The sequence below is a fragment of the Aphelocoma coerulescens genome, chromosome 1 (assembly GCF_041296385.1).
Source record: "Aphelocoma coerulescens isolate FSJ_1873_10779 chromosome 1, UR_Acoe_1.0, whole genome shotgun sequence".
Lineage (NCBI taxonomy): Eukaryota > Metazoa > Chordata > Aves > Passeriformes > Corvidae > Aphelocoma > Aphelocoma coerulescens.
Window position 1 is genome coordinate 8,383,094 of NC_091013.1, and position 21,004 is coordinate 8,404,097.

At 43.8% G+C, this 21,004-nt stretch overlaps 1 protein-coding gene across 1 annotated transcript in view; it reads right to left on the reverse strand.

Moving 5' to 3' along the window:
* Window positions 1-21,004, reverse strand: part of TSPAN7 (tetraspanin 7) — an 85,183-nt gene that overhangs the window by 11,947 nt on the left and 52,232 nt on the right. Inside the window, exons 2-5 of the mRNA XM_069028737.1 lie at window positions 6,119-6,307; window positions 3,886-3,960; window positions 2,300-2,395; window positions 365-520 (exon numbers count right to left, since the gene is read on the reverse strand). Of these exons, the coding sequence (XP_068884838.1) occupies window positions 365-520; window positions 2,300-2,395; window positions 3,886-3,960; window positions 6,119-6,307 (516 nt within the window). The remainder of the gene's footprint in view (window positions 1-364; window positions 521-2,299; window positions 2,396-3,885; window positions 3,961-6,118; window positions 6,308-21,004) is intronic.

The window sequence follows — 21,004 nt, forward strand, 5'->3', positions numbered from 1 at the left end:
TGTCTTCCCAACCTGCTCCTTCAGGTGACCCCAGGGAAAGGGTCACTTTGGCCGTGCTGTGCTTGCAGCCCCACATGTTCAAAGATTTTAACTCACAATAAATGTACCCAAACAACCACAACATTTGCTGTCAATCACCTGTGTTTTCTCAGAACTGCTGCACCTGGGACCGGGTTTGAGAAAGGCCAACTTAAAGAGTATGAAGCAAGTGCAGGACCAAGCCCATCCTTACCACCACTCCAGCCTTATTTGCACATTATCAACCAACCACTTGAAATGAAATGCAACTGCAAGCAGCCATACACCCCACTGGCTGGGGTGCTGGATGGTGTCACAACTGCCTCTGGCACAACATTACTGGTACCTTCTGGTTTACTTTAGTGGCAGCCACGGTCATGTTGCGCAGATCCTGAGTGTTACAGTCACTGGAGTTCATGCAACAGCTTGTAGGGATGCCGTGCTTGAAGAAGTAAGGGCTGGTGCTCCAGTTGGTGTAGCTCTGAATGCCACAGCAGCTCAGCTAGGAGGGATAAGAAGCAGGTTTAAAACACACAAACAAACAAAACAGAATTAAAACTAGTACAGAATCATCGTGGCCCACTTTATAAGCTTATAATCAAAATAAAGACAGGGCATCTCAAGTTTGGAAAAGCAGATATCACCTCTGCCCCATTAATTATGAAAGTACCAGGAACGTAATTTACAGAATATGGGAGCAGATGACCTGCTAAAAAGAGGGTATTTTATGATCAGAACTATTATTTGTAACATTTGATAAAGGTTCAGCCACAAACCCATCTTTTTTAGTTGAGGGTCTGTTGGATTTTTTGTTTTCTTTACTTATTTATTTGATTAAAGATGACTCTGTAAATTCAAGACCTCAAAGCATTACACAGAATTACATGTAACACATACAGATTCAAACTAGTACAAATCAATAAGGTGAAGCCTCTCTAACTCGCCAAAATAATTTCTAGGACAATTCACTGAGCTGTGAATAGAAAGAGACCATATGTTCACAGGGTGTATCGAGGAATTCAGCTAGAAAACCCTAAATTGGGAAGGATGTTCTGATTTAGATTCTAAGCTAGAAGACAGAGACTCAAAAATATGGAGTATGTGCTGAATTTTCTGCATGGAAAGGGCTTATAAATGCAGTTCCTGTAAAAACAGAGCTATGAATGAAATGAACATTTTGCTACAACAGAAACACTGAAAAACTACTCAGATCTATTTAGATTGGTCAACTGCAAGAAAGCAGAAATTTAAAATACAGGTTAACATTATGCAAACAGACAATCTGACAGCAGAATGTACTCAGTGTAGAGTGCTGCAGTAATCTGCTGGCCAGGAGAAACCTGGTTAAAAGTACAGTTTCAACCATCCTGTAGGGTCCAACATAACAGCTGTAATTTCTAAAGGTCTAGAAGTCATCAATACAATTACACTGACATTTCAGCCATTCATCGAGTTACAATCATATGGAAAGCAAACTGGCTCACAGAATGTATTGCAAGCTGAAGGAATAGCTTCATGCTATGGTACAGCTTCCAGTGGGAATTTAAATATGAATTTTATTGCTCTGTGCAGTAGTTGGTGGACTTGGTCTCTCGTGGATGGCATCCTCAGGTGGTTTGGCCGTGCTGTGGCATTTGCTGCTGCCCTGTGCCCTGCTGGAAGGCAAAGCAACCCCCCACTGCCCTGTTACCACCCCCTGAGGGGCAGAAAGGCTCTTCCACCAAGCTCCTACTCCATCCCTCCAGAACAGCTTTCACTGCCAACCTCAGCAGCACTTTTTTCCACTCCATTTTCCTCTGGGGATAATACATCCAGTTTTACTCTTAACTCACTAGGTCTCCCTTGCCAGCCTCCTACTGTACTGGTGAAGAGAACTGCTGCAGTTTTTATCAGTGATACAGGATAAAAGATTATGAAACCCTGTCTCATCCAACTCAAATTTAAGACATTTCAAAATCTTATTGGCAAATTCGCTTAGGAACAAGGCGTGTTCTTTAGGAATAGAACTTCCCCCTAAACCTTATTCAAGATCTGGGACCAACAATGAGCCAGTGGGACAGGCCCTGCCTTTATCAGACAGCTTTTAGCTTTTATCAACTTAAGCATCTTGGGCAAGCAATTCAGCTGAAATACTTTTCCTTTAGACCAGTTTTGCCAGCTTCTAATTTTGCTTGCAAAATACAGCTTTCAGATTGAGCCATCCAAACTTTTTGTTCTGGGATCAAATCTGAATGTGTACTTTCTCTGTTGACTAATTTTTGGTATCCAGTTTGAGACTTACACTTTCCTGTACGTTATCCACTGCATGGCTCCGCTCATCGTTTTTGTTGTAATTCTGGATTGCTTCAGTGTATGTCCTAAGGAAAGTGTCCTTGATCTGTGAGGGTGAGGAAAAAAAACCAGCCCAGGTAAGCAACAAGAAGCACAGCATCTGAAGCACTTTTTGCAGGAAGCAAATGCATTTCCAAATTTCCTAACAAGACACGCAAACTAGCCCTTCCGAGTTGTTTTTAAGGGTGTTGTCCGAGCTGGCAGAGCTCCCTTTTAACTGTCAGGAGTCATTCGTGCCATTTCTCCAGTGGGGTCTACCAGATAACAGAGATAACCCCAGCCAATTCAAAAAAATCCCATAAAATTACTTAACCTATCAGAAAGATATCATTTTATGCTTTTCCCCCCAAACACTTTGTTCCAGCACTAAGTCTGAAGGAGTCTGTGTGCTTCTCCCTGCTCATGGATGCCAGGTTCAAGCCAAAGCTTGTGCAAACACCCTGGGGACACAAGCCAGTGGCACTACAGGAAGACATGAATCCCCTGACCAGGCATCCCCAGCACCAAAGGGATTTGGGTAAGGAACAAGAGGTCCTTCAGCTGGAAAAGGTCAGGCACATCATCGGGAATGGCACTTGGACTGGGTGGGAAAGGGGCTGGGAAGCAGATGATGTGGGCAACCCATGTGGCTGAGGCCTTCACAAGAGAATGCTTCTCCTGACAGGGAGCAGTCTGACACTGGGGCTGCAGGTTAGGTGGGATGAAATGGGAATCCTCAGCAGGTGGACAGGCACCTCAGGACCACATTGAAAACAATACACCACTTGCAAGGGTGAACACCAGAAAACTCCACAGCAGTGGAAACGTCATGTCAAAAGGGGAGACTTGAAAACCAATTAATACAAAGAGATGAGACAAGCAGGGTCTCTGGGTTTGTTCTGGTTCAGCACCAGTGGCATGTAGGTCCATGGACTTAAGGCCAGAGATAGACCTGATTACAGTGGATAAAGCAGAAGTGCTACTACAAATCTAGACCATCATGCTTTTCTAAAGCTTCTTCCTGTCCCAGTTTCCTACCTCACTCTACTTCTAATCTCTCCTTATTCTCAAGATAGAAATGAAATCCCATCCCACTCCCTCCCCAGCCCCCTCTTCTCCCCTGTCCCCCCCAAAAAAGAAAAAGATTTACAAAACAGCAAGTCTGGTCTGTTGCAGAAGTGGTCTCTGCCTTATATAAACCAGCACTTGCCTGGCTGAAAAAGATGTGTTTAAGAAAAACATTTAATCTATTTTGCAGCCCTCAGCATATGTAAAAGAATAAAGAAGATCTTACATGGTGGACACACAAAACCTGATAGCTCCAGAGTAAATCATCAGGCAGCTGAAGGCAAGAGCTTTGGCTACATCCCTTCATTTGGAATGGCATCAGTTTTTAAGAGCTGTACAAGTTATTGTTGCACATCAGCCACATCCCTGGAGATGTGCTGGAGCTGCCGAGCTCAGCGCCCCGCACATTCTCCACGCTCCAGGGAACTTCTCAGCGGCTCCTGCCCAGGGAGGCACTGCCAAATGCAAACTCAGCACATTTCCACCTACCTCGTGGCGAAAGACAAACCCTGAAATGCCAGCCACTAGCTCAGCCAGGAACACCAGGGACAAGAACATGGCATACTGAAAAGGCAGGAGGCAAGAGAAGTCAGAGCATGATAGGCTTTTGTCTCAGCACAGATATTATCACATAAAATGTAACTTTCCCCTCTAGGCACCCGTCAAAGATGTTAAGAAACCAAAGGTCTTTTGGAGGAGATACCCAGGTTATGACCTGAATGTAACACGTGTTTATACAACTCACAACTGATACATATTGCTTAATTACAGGCTTTTCTGACATTTCTGTTCCCAGGTTTCTTACCATTCTTATATAAATTAAAACACACTCACATGCCAGAGATGAATCCAAGTCACTCAGGTTTTGATCTTGCAAAAAGGAATACAAACAGACCCTTCCTGTTTGTATGGTGCTCTGCTAAGGTGAATAGGCTTCCCTGGGTGTTTTGGTTTGTGTTTATCTATCTCACTGCCAGGTTGGGATTTGCTGCCTGATTCCTGAAGTTTCTCCAATGAATGAACTGAAACATTGCCTTCACTGGAAATATTCTCACAGTAACACTAGACATATGCTCCAAATACTTTGCTGAGCCAAGGCCCATATTTGGCTTTAGGTGCAGCATTTGGATTAGGAGCTAAATAAACCTTGAAAACAGTGCTTTCAGTGTAGGCACACACCAACTATTAAAAATATATTTAAGCAGAAATAAAGAAGGTAAAGAAAAAATGCAAAGTGGGATGGTAAAATTTGAAGTTGGAGCTTAATCTTCTGGAGGAAAAATTACCTTTTTACTCCACCTGCTAAGTAACAGTTAATCAAGAAAGGAAACCTTTTAAATTAAATTCACACCTAGCAGGATTTAGTGGAGAAAGGGAAATGTAGCTTCAATGAAAGGTTATTGGGGAAAGGAGGACAACAGTGAAGGCAGAACTAGAAAAAGAAATGTCCAATTAATGCAGCTGTCATATCACTGTCTGTTCAGGAGAGAAAAGAAGTTTAGAAATATTTCTTACATGTACAATGAAAATAAACCCACGTGCTTGGAACAGCACAAGCTATGTTAGTGACATAGCTTTAAGAAAGTTACATGACTTATGGAGCAACCAGCAGAGCCTGATTTCCTATGGATTTGTATCACTGTTCACCTTTATCCCTTTCCCATCTGGACTGCAGTGACTCCAGCAAGCCTCTACACATGCCCCGGCAGCACATCACCAGCAAGGGACAGCAGTGAGGTACTTGCCAGCTGGCCACCAGCTGATGGAACTGCAGCTGCTGTCTCTGCCCTTCTCCTCCCTGCCACCATTTGAGGAAATTAACTCTCTTTAAGATGTCTTTTCTTTTTTAAAATGCAGTTTAAACTGGAGAAAAATCATCCCATCTCCTTAGAAAATCAGTCCCAAAATACTGTAGCAGGAGATGCGTTGTACTGTCAAGCCCTTTCTCACTACTTCAGTGCTTCACAAGTGCTATTTCCACCCTTCAAATTATTGCACATGCAGGATTTTGCTCCTAAATATGCCTGGAAACACAGTTTATCATGTAAGTTTTTAAAACCTGTGGTTATTTTGAATTTTAAGGTAGGCTGGAAAACTCAGCACAGAGAAACTCATATAGAGAGAGGTTAAAGTGGACTGGGGGACGACAGCTTTACCTCTGCTCAGTGCACCTTGAGCCCCTGATGCTTTTGAGATAAGACCAAACATATTACCCATTGCTCTGCTTCTTGGGTTGAATTGTTCTATCCTAGTGAATGTTAGGAGAAAAAGAAAGGCTGGTGTGCTTTTATGAGGTACCAACTATTCTTTCCGTAATTTCACATCAGGGTATTGAACTGACCTCTTAAAATACAGTTTGTGAGAGTTCCACATTTATGATGCTTTGGGCATCTTTAAGATTGTAAATATACTTATGAGCTGGCCCACAGAAAAGCAGAATGATTGTAGGGCGACTCACAGAGCAATTCAGCAGCATTCCACCCTGCTCCAAACACTTGGGCCTGTGTGCCATGTGGTAGCAAAATTCAGTCATAGTCAATCAAAAACTGGATTTGTCAAAGGGTTTTTTTCCCCCCTTTGTCCAAAAGGCCCACATGTTGAACATACAGATTAATAAAATCTAGCTTGTGTGCCTAAAACCTACATCAGCATCTCTCAGGTGGTGGTGGGGGGGAATCCCAGTTCACTGACAAAACCTTCTAAGGCATTTGGGTTTGCTCACCAGCTTCAGCATCCATGGGCTGCCACGACAAGTGGCAAAGCAGCCGAAGAGGCCGAAGACGATGATGGTGGTGCCCGTCCCGATGAGCACGTAGGGGGCATTGGTGGAGTTCTCAGCAATGAGGGAGATGTAGGTGCCGAGGGTGAGCTTGCCCCAGACGCCGACTGCGAGAAGGATGACGCCGGTGATCTGCAAAGCAAGGGGAGAGACGTGTCAGGAGCCACCGGGGAAGGCACCTGTCTTGGTTTGAAAGACAGGCGTCTGCTAAGGAAGGCAGAAGCCTCCCTTGGAATGGCAGATGCAACCCCACTTCCCTCCGAGTTATTATAATTTCGAAATCAAGGGGGCTTTTAGGCAAAGATGTGGGAAATAGGAATAACAGTTCTTTACTGTTATATATCTATATGTGTATAACCAGTCAAACAAACAACAATAACTATGGCAGTAACAGCAAACAATCACAAACCCAGTCCCAGCCTTCTCGGCTGTCGGGCCCTTTCCCCTCGGGTGCAGTTCCGCTCGCAGCCGGCAGGGGCGCTGGCGGCTCCCGGTGAGCAGGGCAGGTGCGATGGTTCCCCCGCGGCTGCAGGGGGCGCTCCGGAGCGAGCTCGGGGAGCAGCGGCACCGGTGCCCTGGGATCCCGGGAAGGGATGGGACAAAAAAAGCTTCACAAAGCCCTGGGCAGCTGATCCCGGTGTCCGGCCGGACCCTCGGGAACAGCAGGCTGGAGTGGCAGGGATGAGCACAAATCCCGGATGGTAGACGAGATGTACCCAAACGGGGAACCCCTCCCCGCCACCCAGACGTCTGGGCAGCAGGGCGAGCAGGGCGAGCAGGGCTACAACACAGCGAAGGCTCAAAGCAGCAGCGGGGACAGGGCGGACACAGCCCGGCCTCCAGCGGGGCAGGGAAGGCGGGCTTGAGAGCCCGGGGCTTCTCCAGTAGTGAGAAAAAGCAGCTGAAGAAGCAGACTCTCTCTAACGAAGAGACCGACTGCCCACACACTCAGGTGAAACAAAAAAAGCAGCCAGGTCCTTTGTTTTTCTTAAGTACTCGGCCATTTGTTCCCCTAGCAACATGTATAGGGGGAAAATTTCCTTTAACAGAAAAAAAAACCTAGGAGAACTCTTAAAACCCCAACAGCATTCAAAGCCAGCACACAGGGATCCTGAAGGGATTCGTTGGTGCTGTGCTGTTGGCAGAAGGAAGCCTTAGGACTTCTACCAACTCCAGCGGGATGGACAGACGAAATTAAATTCCAGCACCTGGGGGTGGTACATTAAGGCTGCCACTGAAGGACAAACATCTAAGACTAATCACTGCCAAGGGAGGATGCAGTGTATCACCTGCAGGAACAGCTCTCTGCTCCTGCAGCCCGCTGAGACACACGGCCAGCTCCATATGTCCCTCTGTCTGAGATTCCCCTGCTCCCCTTGATCAGCCTCGGCTGCTGTTGGCATTTCTGCTGCCACTTTGGGACAGAATTAGCAGAGACTTTTGCTCTCCTGCTCACAGTGGCAATAAGAATAAATCCAGCTCTTGTCCATCTTTCAGTGCAACTGTGTGATAAGTGCTGATTCCTTGCTCTTGCACCCAACAGCTGAATGTCAGAAAAAATCACTAAGGAGCCTCCCAACTCATAGACATCAAATGCCCTCGCCAGGTCTGGTCCCCTCGCTGCACAGCACCATCTTCACCTCTCCTTCTCCCGAACAAAAGTGGATTAATCAGCAAAATCTGAAAGCAAGCTGCAGGAGACTGGGAAATCTGCAGAACAACTTTTGGTTTCTCGCCTCCAGTTCCACAAAGGGCTGGTTTCTGTGCCTGAGCTGCTGAAAGTTTTACCACTGTCCCCAGGGAGGCATAAAAGCAGCCTTCACTGCCAAAATGAACAAGCAGCTTCACATATGAAAGAGAGCTCAAGCCGTGCAATAAAAAGCATTTTTAGTTGGCTGTTTGAAACAATTACTAACCCTTTACTATGCACTTTAAGAGTTTGGTTTCCCCACGTCTCGGGGGGGGGGGGGGGGGGGCTATTTAATTTATGGCACACACAGACTTTGGAAAAAAGGAGGAAAGCCTCTTGGTGGTTTATACCCCTTCTGCTTCTTAATAGAGCTCTGATTTACAGGGGTTTAAGGAAATCCCTGAGTTTGCTGGGAGGTCTAAGCCCCTGGCAAGCTTGGCACAGTGCGGAGGGGATGGGACGTTTCCCCAAAGACACACTGAAGATGCACCTCGGGTTGCAGCAGTGCTGGCTGGAATTTTGCTTGTGAGGAGGAAAAACCATAAGACTTCCCTACAAACCTTTCCATGACCTTTATTTAGCAGAGCACAAGCAGTGTTAAGACTAATGCCTACCTGCACCCCAAGGCAAGCCTCATTTCCTTATTTCCAAGACACACATTTTATCATTATCTCTCTGTGCCATCACACAGTCTAGGGAACAATGAATGTACTGGTCTCTGGTTTGGTTTTTAGATTTTTCTTTAAAAGCAGGAGGGACATGGCCACACAGAAGACCAGGACAGTGCTGGCCTGAGAACAAGGCAGCAGGAATAGACACTGCTCCTGACACCATCAGTACAATCATCTTCCCTTTACCTCTCTCTCCTTCCTTTGACCTGAAATCTCTCCACTGGCCTAATTCTGTGACCTGTGGGTCAGGCTCAATAGTTGCAAAAGCAAGGAGATGGGGGTCCACTTACACCTGAGCGGTCTAAAAGGAAACTCAGAGCACCTCCTCCAATGCACCATCCCACCCCAGTCATCCCTACTCCCTGCAAAGTTCCAATTCAAACAATGATCATACAGGAGATGTACAAAGTATTTCAGATATCCTGGCAGTCAGAGCAGAGTGACAACCAGCCCTTTGACTTTTAGAGCCCCTCTGAGCCTTCGGCATCCAGAGCAACTTTATTTACAAACACCTGCAAGAGCCAGCACACATGGAGCACGAGAGCAGCAGTCACATTCCACCAGAGGACCTCTACAGCTAAATGTGGTCTTCATATGGCCCTGCAAGAATTTTAAGATTTTTCCTGGAAATGCTGTGACAGCTACAGCCTGTGAGGTGAGTGTCACAACCCCACTCCAAATCCTCAGCAGACACAGAAGAAATGAACTGGCAGCTGCATAGCCCATGATGCCCCAAATGATACATCTGGAGTGGTACAGAAAAACAAGCATTTGCAAAGGAAAAAAAACCAAACAAACAAACAACAAAAAAAGGAAGAAGTTTCCTTCTAAAAAGCAACTGATAGAGACATCCTACCCAAATGTAAGGAGATGTGGGATCCTGTCCTTCGGTGTCCTTAGGGGAAAGCAAAAAACTACCCAAAATACCAGGTTTCAAGGCCTGTCACAAACTTACCCAATGCTTTGATTCAGAAAAAAACTCTGGAATCTTCCTTGGACTTTATACAAGCCTTGGTTTAAGGAGTAATAGCCCACCCTGGATAAAACAGGCAAAGCTCACATCCACACCCAACCAGACAACATCATTAGAGAGATTCCTGACAGCAGCCAGGGCTGGCCTGATTTATCCATGCTTAGGACCAGTTCCTATGATCACAACAAGCCCCAGAAACTCAGACAGGGTTTTTTTTTGTGTCCACAAATGGGCTTGCAAGTGATTTGTGCTGGTTTTGGTCAGCTCTTTTTCATGCTTGTGAACTGTCCCACACGCCACGCTGTTTTGATGGATTTTTCCTGCAACTTCTGTTTCTTTTCTGTGCTCTTTCTCTGGTCTGCAACATTATTAGAAAGCTATTTCATCCTGGATTTCATCAAAGGTAGATGATATCTTCCTTACAAAAGTTCACTGCAGTGGAAGCACCTGGACTTGTGTTTCCTCAGCCAGGAAACCCGAGATGCAGCATTCCATAAAACATTATTAGCCCTGCCCTTCATTTAGGTCAAAATTTTAAAGGTTAAAAGAAAAAAAAAACAACACAGGAGATATCCAAGTAGGGTAAGGATTGTAAAGGCTCCACACAAGTAGAAATCACATTGTTTAGCACTAGCAGGTCTCACATTTCAGTGCCTCTGAGCTCAGGCTCAGCAAACACACCCCAGAAGCCCTTGACTGATGAGATGGCAGGAAATGAAGCAGGTGGGCCACCTGGACATTTTCTAAGAAAAACTCCTCTGAAACCAAGATGTTCCCACAGAATGTTTTAATCTAGATGAATTGGATTGTTCTGGCTTAACAAAAAAAAAATCTGTGAAAAAAAACCCCCAACTCTACCTTTTGACTCCCCTCAAGCATAGTATCACAGGCACATCCCACCAATCCCTGATTTCAGTCAAAGGCAGGCTTTCTAGCCCTTTTACCTTCCTTCAGCATTAATACAGATGTTTCCAATATTACCAGCAGTATCACCCCCAGTTCTGGAGCTCACTGGATGTGGTGAAAAAGTTAACATGCAACAGGCAGGCAGAAATACAACAGAACTGACTGCCAGCTCTAACTTCACTTGTACAATAAACCAACTGCTTTTTAGAGACACACAAAGACATGGCCAACAGCATTGACATGAGGGTGTGTGCCACAACTTTACAGGACAGGGAGAGTGATGTCCTGATAACGCTGGACATTGCTAAAATCAGCACTAATACTAGACACACTACAACCCCCTTCTTCTAGGTAACAGCAGCAAAGTATCCAGAGAGGAATATTGAGAAAAAAAACTTCTGAAAGTGCACAGTCTTTAATTCTGTCAGAATTAGGCAGGAAAACACTATGTACTCCTTTCAACTGGATGCACACCACTCCTAGAAGGGTCTGTCATCTTCATAACCCAAAACCCAGAGAGCACTGGTGGCACGATATAAAGGTTGCTGCTGCTGATACAGGAGGTATTAAAGGTTCTACACCTCACATCCCCATAGGTTCAAGACCCTAATTCAAACCCTTATTTATACTCAGGACTGCCATATGGAACACTTTTGTCAATTACAGAGTGAAGATAAATGTGCAGCAGGAATTGCTAGTTTATTTGTCCACATAATTCATGTCCTCCTGTTCATTACTGATGTCAGCTATTTTGATTCCTAAGCTCTGTCAAAATAAAACTTGGAAGCCAATCTGATTGCTACAGAGCACACAGCAATCCCTACTGCTCCCAAAAGCAGCAGGAAGAGCTCAGAATTTCTCTGGACCAGTTCTTTGTCTACAGAGGTGAGATGCAGGAGGGCAACTTCATTAATGAGGATCTCATTGTAGGTATAATTCAATTCTTCTGTTTCATTTCATATTTTCAACATTGCTAAATGAATGCAAAATGTCTGCAACTTAAAAAGAAATTCAAAGCAGCAGCAAAGAGCCAGATACAAGGAAAATAACTGTGTTGTTGGTATTTTCAGCTTCTCAGTTCCACATACTTCCTTTTCCAAACATCATCCTCCCTGCATTTTGGTAGAGGTATGCTGTCTCTGCACAGCTCTCCTGAAACCTTCTCCTCAAAAAGGCTAGAGAAAGGCTGGGCATAAAATGGATGAAGCCAGGGGCAGGCAGACAAGAACTATCTCAATCCATCTTGGCTGAGGCTGAAAGGTCTAGCAATAGGTTTAAGCAGGCTGTGAGGAAATGAGAGAGGACCAAGGCACACAGCTAATTAGCTCTTCCAGACATCTCCCCAAAGGAGGGAAACTTTTTCACAAAGAAAACGTCCGACCTTGACAACATCCAGAACAAATCCTGCGTTAAAAGCATGTCCAGAGAGACTTAAAAATAACTGGCCTACCTCTGAAAATTTTATAACTTTCCCAAAATAGGCAATGGGATCACATTCAAAATGTTCTTGCCTTACAGCTTGTCAAGCACTGGGAGTGGCTGGCTTTGAGTCTTCTCCTGCCTCAGCCCCTGGGCTCTCATCAGGCAGGCAGGTGACTAAAACTAATATAAATCTTCCTTTGAGCTTCAGTGTCAGCTCTTCACAGGCAGGGGCAAAACATTAAGCAAAGATAAAACAGAACATGGAAATGCATGTAAGCCAGCAACACACCTGAATTCTCTATCCTCACATCTGCTGATCTTGACTACACCTGCAATCCCAGCTTGGGTCACCTTTGCACAGAACTGATCTCTGCTGGAGTGAACAGGAAATGAAGATGCCATGATCTGTATCTTTGGAAGAAGGCAACAAGTTGCAGGACAAGAAATAACCATTTCTGGCCCCTTGGCAAACTGAGAGACAGCCTGTAAAGTTCACTGTGTTAGGAAAAAACACCTGCAGTGCCCATTCTTGTATGTGGCTGTTCTAGTGTCCTCTAGTTCCTGACTTCACCATTTCTTAGCACATTCCCCCAGTACCTAACATGATTATTCTGTCCCTCTGCTCTTGTAACTCAGGCCCATCCCTCTTCTTTTTCGTTCCCTACAGTTTTACATGTAAATAATTACTTCCTAAAAAGACATGGCCAAAAGGATTTAAGGGAAGAATGTCCTAAGATTAATCCACATTCCCCTCAGCGATCCCCCACCTCTCTCACCTGGTCATGCTTTGGGCTCAGGGTTTTCTCTTCCTGTTGCATGTGTGGGATGTCCAGCACAATGAATCTTGCTTCATCCCTTCACCTCAGGAATCTGTTTGAGCTATGATCCCTGCAGTGCAGCATCCATCTAGAACTAGCTGCTGTCACAAAATTGATTATCCACCACAGCCCTTGCTGTTTCTGTCCAAAACTGGGAGTCCTGTGTGTTAAAACTACTGGTCCACGTCCTCCCTGTAGGGATCCCAGCACATGCAAACCACAGCAATGGAGATGCTGCCTCTGCTCTCGTGTCACCACCAGGTCAGAGCACCCAAGTCAGGGGACGACCGCTAGATCTGCCCTGAAGTACAGTGGAGGAGATTTTTGATTAGGCACTCTGATATCAATCTTAACATCCTGTTCTTGCACAGCTCCTTTCTGTAAGTGGACTACTATCCTATTTCCTTTTCAAAAACATTTTTAATGTTCAGTGTTTGTCCAAGCTGGGACCCTATTACAAGTATATGAATAGTTGTCCCAGATGAGCTGCCATCAGATTAAGGTCCTCAAAGGTGAAACTGTAGTGCTGATAAAAGAACCCCAAAGAAATAAAATGAAAAGAAATTAAAATATTGACTCTCACACAGATGACAAATTGAATACCAAATGATCTTGGAGCTGATCTGGCTACTCACCACCAACTCTGCAGACAACAGAGTGTGCACTAATCCCTAACTTTATTGGTGCCTCTATCAACTGCAGAGTTAAATGACCTCTGAAAGGAAGCAAACATTTTATGAACAACCCAGGTGTTTCCCAGCACCCCCACCCATCCATACACCAACCACACACCAAGGTCTAATAGTGCTTTCCTTGCAGGCTGGGGCAGAAATGACAACCAGGATTGTATCATTACTCTGTATGGAAAACAGATTAAAAATCATGCAGAGGAGAGTGCAACCTTCTCCTTGCAACCAGAAGAGGCCAATGATCATTTAATGAACAGCAGGGAAGAAAACATCACAGTAATTTTGTTTGCTGCAGGATAAAAAATTGGACATGGCCCAAGAAGTCCTGAGAGCACTACCAAGGACTGCAGTGGGGAGACGAGAGCTTGAAAACAACCTTGCAGCATTGCTCAAAACTAAAAATTTCTTGCCAAACAGTGCAAATACCTATTCTTAGAGAATTTTTCTATTAGGAAACAATTGATTACATGCCACTTGTAGGAAGATTCAGGAAGAGTAAGGACATTTGGGACCTGATCTCTATACTAATATCATGCCTGTGATGAATAGTTATAATAAACACCCATATTCTTATGCTGAAGATGCAGCTTTATTACACCTTGCACTTTCAGAAAAAAAGTTTAAAATCTCAGTAAAATTAAGTCCTTTATCATGAGAATTATACTTATTTTTATGTAAGATTCTTCATTAAATGAGAGAAGATATTCTGTTTTACAGTTTAGTCACCAGTGGCTCTATTAATTAATGTATCTTTTAAGCCAGCTTGCAGACAAAAATGTGGTCATCGCTGGATAAAAATAAAATGCAAAAATACATTTCTGCTGGGACTTTTCAGACCTAATTTCTTGAAATGTAGCTTTAAATATGTATGACTGAACATCTCAGGGAAAAGAACTTCGAGAGTGGAGACTTCAAAAGCAGCATCCCACTCTGCAAGGCTAAGGCACACTCCTAGCCAGAGGAATTGTCGTTGTTTTGAAGGCCTGGTAGGATGTAGAATAGAAGGAACTAATTGATCATCAGCAAAGTGATACAGCCTAAGAATATTTACCTGTAGGGCCTGAAAGTTTTTGGAAGCTTAAATGCAGCAGCTGTCCCTCATACTCACACTTTCAAATCCCCTCAGTAGCAATCCACAGAGGTGACAGAAATGTTGTTTACTAACCTTCCGTGGCTGATGGAGCCTTCTTTAACTATGCTAAACCATGACAACAGCACGATGTAGCTTGACCTCAAACTTTAAAACAGTTCGCCAATTTTACTCAGATATAACACTTCAAATGATGAAAAATGCAAGACAATAAAATGTTTTGAAACAGGAATATCCCCTACTTAAGTACTTTATTTTTTCTTAAATGCTCTTGTTGTTTGCTTGCCTCCAAATAAATCAAGGCAAAATCTAAACTTCTATAACCCCTATGTGAAAAACGTAAGGAAACAAATTTAAACACCCTGAGGATACCCTCTAGTTCTATCTTTGTCCATGAGACTAGAACTGTGTTCAAAGCACATGCTGACACAAGAATGAGTGAAAAGCTTCAGTGAAAAGACTCTCTTGTACCTCAGGACTCACCAGAGAAAAGAAGACTTTGAGAGAGACCCCAGTGAAAGAGTTTTGGTAATTTCAGTGGATCAGTCAGCACATAAATTCCTCCTGGCACACGTAAGAGCCTTGCAGAGTTTGGATTTAGCAGTAAGAAAACTTGAAAAGAATTAAAAGGAGATGTACAAGCTCATTAGTCACTGCACACAACAGCAGTGGTGTGAAGTTCTTTCAGAGCCATTTTTTATTTGAGCAACTACTGTCCTAATAACCTTCAGAAAAAGCAGAATACGGCATTGAAGTGTGAGATGATAAATTCAGTAGTATTAAATGCAAGTTCATGGTGCTGGGACCAATTCCAGCAGCTTCAAGCTCCTAAAATTGCAATAAAATGGGAGGAAAAGGGTTTCTGAATGCCAGCTGACCACGGCGTTTATGAGGAACCACTCATGGTGCACACATACAGAAAAAGGCACGTGCAACCCAGCGGTGCATTTCCAAAGGCAAGGAATTTCCAGAGGAGGCTGTTTCAAGAAAGCTGAGGCGATGCTGCAACAGGTCCATGGAAGGACCCCCGGGAGCAGGAGTTGAGACACGTGGCTTCCAAAGCTGGCATGGAGCGGGGTAAGGAGGGGTGAGGGGATGTAAACCTGCCTGTAAGGGGATTACACTCCAAGGACAAGAGGGAGCTGGTTAAGCCACCGGACAGCCCAGCTGGGAACAAAGCTGGCACACGCTGGCCATGAATGCACTGAGGGTGCAAATGAGGGTAATGAGGGTGGGAGCAGCCTCCTCCTCCTCGGGAAGACGGAAGGAGGTGAAGCTGGCAACACAACCACAGCTTGCAAAGGGTGACAGCTGGCCAGCTTTCATCCCTTCACCGTGGGATGGAGGCTGCACATATGGAGAGCTGGGGGGTCCCACTAAATGCCTAGAAGTCTGGAGCCTGTGAAGAGGAAGGGGGGCAGGGAGATGTCAGGCTCCCTCCATGCAGTGCCAGGCTGCCTCTGGCAAGAAGGTTGTCAGCTGCAGCATTAATTTCAGTCCAGTCCATCCAAAAATCAGCTTGGGGGCACATGTAATGATAAGGTTTTGTTTAAAGTTTAAAAAGGACTTCATTATTGCAACCACACCCCTAATGTCCTGATCCCATTTTCTGGAAAATCACTGGTTATTTACATTCTCCTGATCATACTCAGAATAAGCTGAGAACTGCCATTTCTTCTGTGGTGCTGCTTTGTTTTTCCCCCAGAAAGGGAACCTTCTGTGCTTAATTCACAGTGTATCTGGAATATCTTTTTGAAAATCTTCCCCTCTTGGCACAAACAAAAGAAGATTAGTTTATATTAATTCTAGATATTCAGATCTGGTTCTTTCCCTTTCTCCTTTCACACGAGACATTCCTCTCCAGTTCTCCAAGCACCATGCTCCAGTGTTTTCTGGTGATCTCCTTTCGGAAGCAGTGCACATAGGGCGGATCCCCACGATGCTGCTGTACAGCTCACATGAGAAATTAAGTGTTCTCATTTCAGCGTACCTGAGTCAATCCTTTAAAATCAGCCATGTTCTCCACAACCATCTGCATTTGCTCTCACCCACACCTTGGCTACTGCTCCCCCTCCCAAACACAAGCAGCAGCACAGTCAAGGAAGTGAGAAAGGTAACTAAACAAGGCTAAGGATGGAAAAAGTAAGGTTTGTTCTACTCTAAAATAACCCAGTTTTGCCCAGCCAAGGTCCAGCACTCTTGCTCTGCAACTACATGACAGTTTTTACACTGCTCTGTTCATTTGTGTACAGCTCTGGTTTTCATGTGTTGCTCCTGCTGCAGGAGCCAAAGTCAAAGCCAGAAGTTGCTTTTAATACTTCAGTGCTTTTTTAGAGAGGAAGGAAATATCTGCCCCAAATCCCAACAGGACTGCAAAATCAAAATTTCACACCATAGCTTATAAATATTATTTCAAAAGAGTTTATGACCTGTAACCATTCACCAAAACTCTCTGGATGAAATTAAAAGAAACAACTGAATTGTGTTTTATATTCCTATACATACACATATCCTGGTGCCTAAATGGTTGAGATACCATTCCTGTTTGTGGGTATTCACTTGAGTATGCATCTGAAAACAAAGGCATATTCCTCATATATAAGCTGGGTTTTGTTGCATGTCAGAGTTGCTTAATTAAAATACTGACACCTTTGAGTGTGTATGACTGTATGTGTATGTACGGGAAGGAAGAGGTTTCTATGTAGCCTGCACTCAAAATGCTAAATTCCAGCTGAAACAAAACAAAAAAACATCAGCCAGAGCAGAAACAAAACATAAAAAATTTCAACCCAGATGTTTGGTTGTTAAAAAAACTGGAACAACAATACAAGAAAAAAAAACCCCAAAAACTCAAGCAAAAGCAAACTAAACCAAAAAAATCAAACCAAACCAAAGCAATGCAAAAGAACCCCAACAACAAAAACTACAACAACAAACCCCCAAACCCCACCACCACAACATCAAAACCAGTAAAAAATACCAGACAATTACAATGCCAAAGTGACACTACCATACTGCTGGTACCACACATGTAACTACAGCACTGGTACTTTAATGCCCTTTTGAGACACAAGAAACCTGCATCAGGACAGTGATGCCACCAGGAAAGCCTTTTAACCATTGGTCCCCCACTACTTAAACTCATTCTTTGGCATGGGTCCAGAAGCTGTGGGATTCCATCATGCAGCATTCCCTCACCCCACTCTGGAGCTTTGCACAGGCACAAATATCCATGTGATTTGTGGCTGAACTGCTGTGAGTCCCTTCAGAGGAGCCTCGGGAGGTGATGGCTGCTGCTTCCATCTGCAGATCCCTCATCCCCACTGTGAACTTCATCCTAGCCTGCAAAATGCCCTTTGTCAAAATACCCCAAAACTGAGCAGGAATGCTCCTGCTCTTTGAGATGCAGTGTAAGATTTGCAGAAGGGATGAGTTATTCTTGGGATTTAAATCAAACTCTTAGACTTCTACATATAGTACTTGGGGCTCACTTACTGCTTTCTCCTTCAAGTTTTCTTTTCTTGAAACAGCTACAATGATGTCCTGAATGACAGATGGACCAAATGTACAGTATTTTGCATATCGTATTGCTATGAAAGATAATTCATTTTTAAATACTTTCAGACTTCTTTATTCCTGTTCATCTCATCAGCTTGAATCATGCTTTGATATACAGTTAACAAACTTGCTAACCAAATCTGCAATCAATGCAAATAAATTAAGTGAGTGGGTTGTTTAAAGGAAAGGAAGAGGATGGCTTTATATGATCCCTGGCTCTGGTGCACACAGTTCCAGAGTGCAACTTGCAAAGCCTTTCTGAGCCTCTTGGAGCAGGCACTGGAAAGGCAGAGGTGAGCAGCCATCCCATTGGATTTTGGTGCTGCTCTTCAGTCCCCCAGGCATGAGATAAATTCCACAGAATGAGAGAAGGAGATGAGATTTGTTCTGCCTGGCAACTCTTCTGAGTTTCCTTCAAAGTGCCTGTAACTACGACAACTGGCAAAAGCCTCTCCGTGTGCACGGCACTAGCACACAACTCCATCTTCCCTGGAAATTGGGCTAATAAATCCCTCTATGTTTACATAAGGCAGAGAAGAAATATGTTGAGGAAGCAATTTCATTTTCAAGCTTGAATGGAAGTACTGCAATTAACGGAAAGAAAAAAGACAAATATAAAAAGTAGGCATTAAAAAACCTGTTATGTGTTTCAGAACAGCAATTAAAGGAAATGATTCACTGTAGGGCCCGTGTTGAAAAGATTAGAGAAAACCACTGCATCTTTCTCAAGAAGAATTACAGTTTGAAGGGGGGCTTCATGCTGGTATAATGCTAGTTTATTTACAGATATTCAATATTTATCTTACTAGCATTCATATTAGCAGTAAGGCAAGCTAATGTTACCATCATTATACACATCATTCTGTTTTATTTCATTTGACTGGTTGTTGTAAAATTCATGTTTGCACTGTTGCCAGTTGATCTTACTCAAGCCTCATCTATGCTCTTTATAGGTTCCAATTTGGGGAACCACCTACTAACAACAGAAAATAGAAAACTTTAAACAGCTGAGCATGAGCCATAAAAATTCCTAGTTGATTACTCTCCTGCATGCATTTACCAAGCTTTCCTCTATTACTTCACCAGCTCTTACTACACACTGCCAGCAGTTGTCACTAGGACTTAACTGTGAGTGGCTCCAGGCAGGGATGTAGCTCCTAAATTTGTCATCCTAGCTGGCTGTAGCTGATGTACACTGTTAATCCAGGATGACACACCAGCACCACAGTGGTTTACCAAACAGGCTTCTCTAAACTCTGGGTATCAGAGCTTGGGAGGAGTGAAAGACAGCAGTATCAGCAAGGAAGGCAACAGAAATAAAGTAGCTACTCTCTTCCATATATAAAAACAATAATTAAAGAAAAAATTTAAAAGCTTCGCACCAAACAGTATGGGAAAAGAGCAGACACACCTTTTCCACCTCACACTGCCTAGCACCCTGTTAACACACAGTATGAGTGTTCTCTTCCTAACTCCAGGCATATTCAAAAGGACCACATCCTCCTACTTTATTAACATATAAAATTATAAAGACCTGCATTTTAATATGGATTATATTAACAGGGAGACCTCATGGCTTCCAAGTGTGCCAGGCTGTTGGGGAGCTCTGCTGCCTGAATCTTGCTGAGGTCAAAGCTTGGGAATCGTGGACCTTCCTAGGATTCACAGGGAGAAAACAAAAGCTGCTTCCAGCTGTGACAGCCCTGTCAAACAGTCCCAGTGAGTTCTGCTTCTTCAAAAACAAAACGTGCTATTCCCATCTAAGTGTTACCAACAGGGAACGCTCCAAAATCAGCCTCTGGAGAAGACAACACAACCCAATAAGTAACAGAAACTTCTCTGAGGGAGTCTAATATAATTCTTCCTTTTCTTGCCATTTCATTCCTTGATTGAACCTCATACAAAGGATCCTCTATACCAAAACATGCTGTTCCTTTAACCCTTGCTCTGCAGTTTCTTATGGCAGTTTCCCACGTGGGCTTTTCCATTCACGCTTCACTTACATTGACCTTGATATCTCAGTTGCAAGTTTCTACACTGTGAAGTCTTGATGCACTGTGCAGTGCATTTTGCTGCACTGCAGCTGTAGAAATCCATAATCAAGATCAGTAAAAAGCATCCCAAAACATGCCACATCAAGAAATCTGAATATCTAGAATTAATATAAACTAATCTTCTTTTGTTTGTGCCAAGAGGGGAAGATTTTCAAAAAGATATTCCAGATACACTGTGAATTAAGCACAGAAGGGCTGAAACTCACTGACCTGGAAGTTACCAAACACCATGGGTAACATGAATGAAACACCAGATGAATGCCTTGTCAATTAAAGAAAAAGTACCACTCTGTAATATAGCAAGAAAGACAAACAATCTGACTTACAGAGTCCTTTGCAAAATTCAAATTGCTTAGAACTAACCCCTTCTACCATTACACCATTTCAATACATCAGGCAACAACCTTTGTCTCTCAGGCCACCAGGTTCCTACAATCCAGCTTCCTGGCTCCCACTTTGAATCTTACTAGAGAAATTACAGGAGTAACAACCAACCAACCACATCCGTGTCCTAGACACTGGAAAGGGACTTGGTGCATCTCTTCCAAGAGCAGTGTGGTATTGCCAGTGACAGGAGAGCGGTGATTGGGAGGTCTGGATGGTCTCTCTGGCCCGGGGAGTGGGGCACACTTTGGTTAGCAGAGCAACTGGGACTTACTTAAACACTTAGGTGTGTTTAATTCATAGAGGCAAAAAACCGTGGCTGGATGCTAAGGCACAAATGGATAAATGGGTGTTCAGATAAGAACACATCCCAGGAATACTTCACATGGGATAAATGATGCCACTGTGAGATCAAGCTGCCTTACAAAACAAAGCTTAGGCAAGTGCACCCCAAGAGATGCCTCAAAGCAAAGCATTGCTTAAAGTATAAAGAAAAAAATATTATTTTTACATGCTTTGTCCTCTTCCTGAACAGAATTGCTCAAACACAGCCAAATACTTTGTGCCAACATGA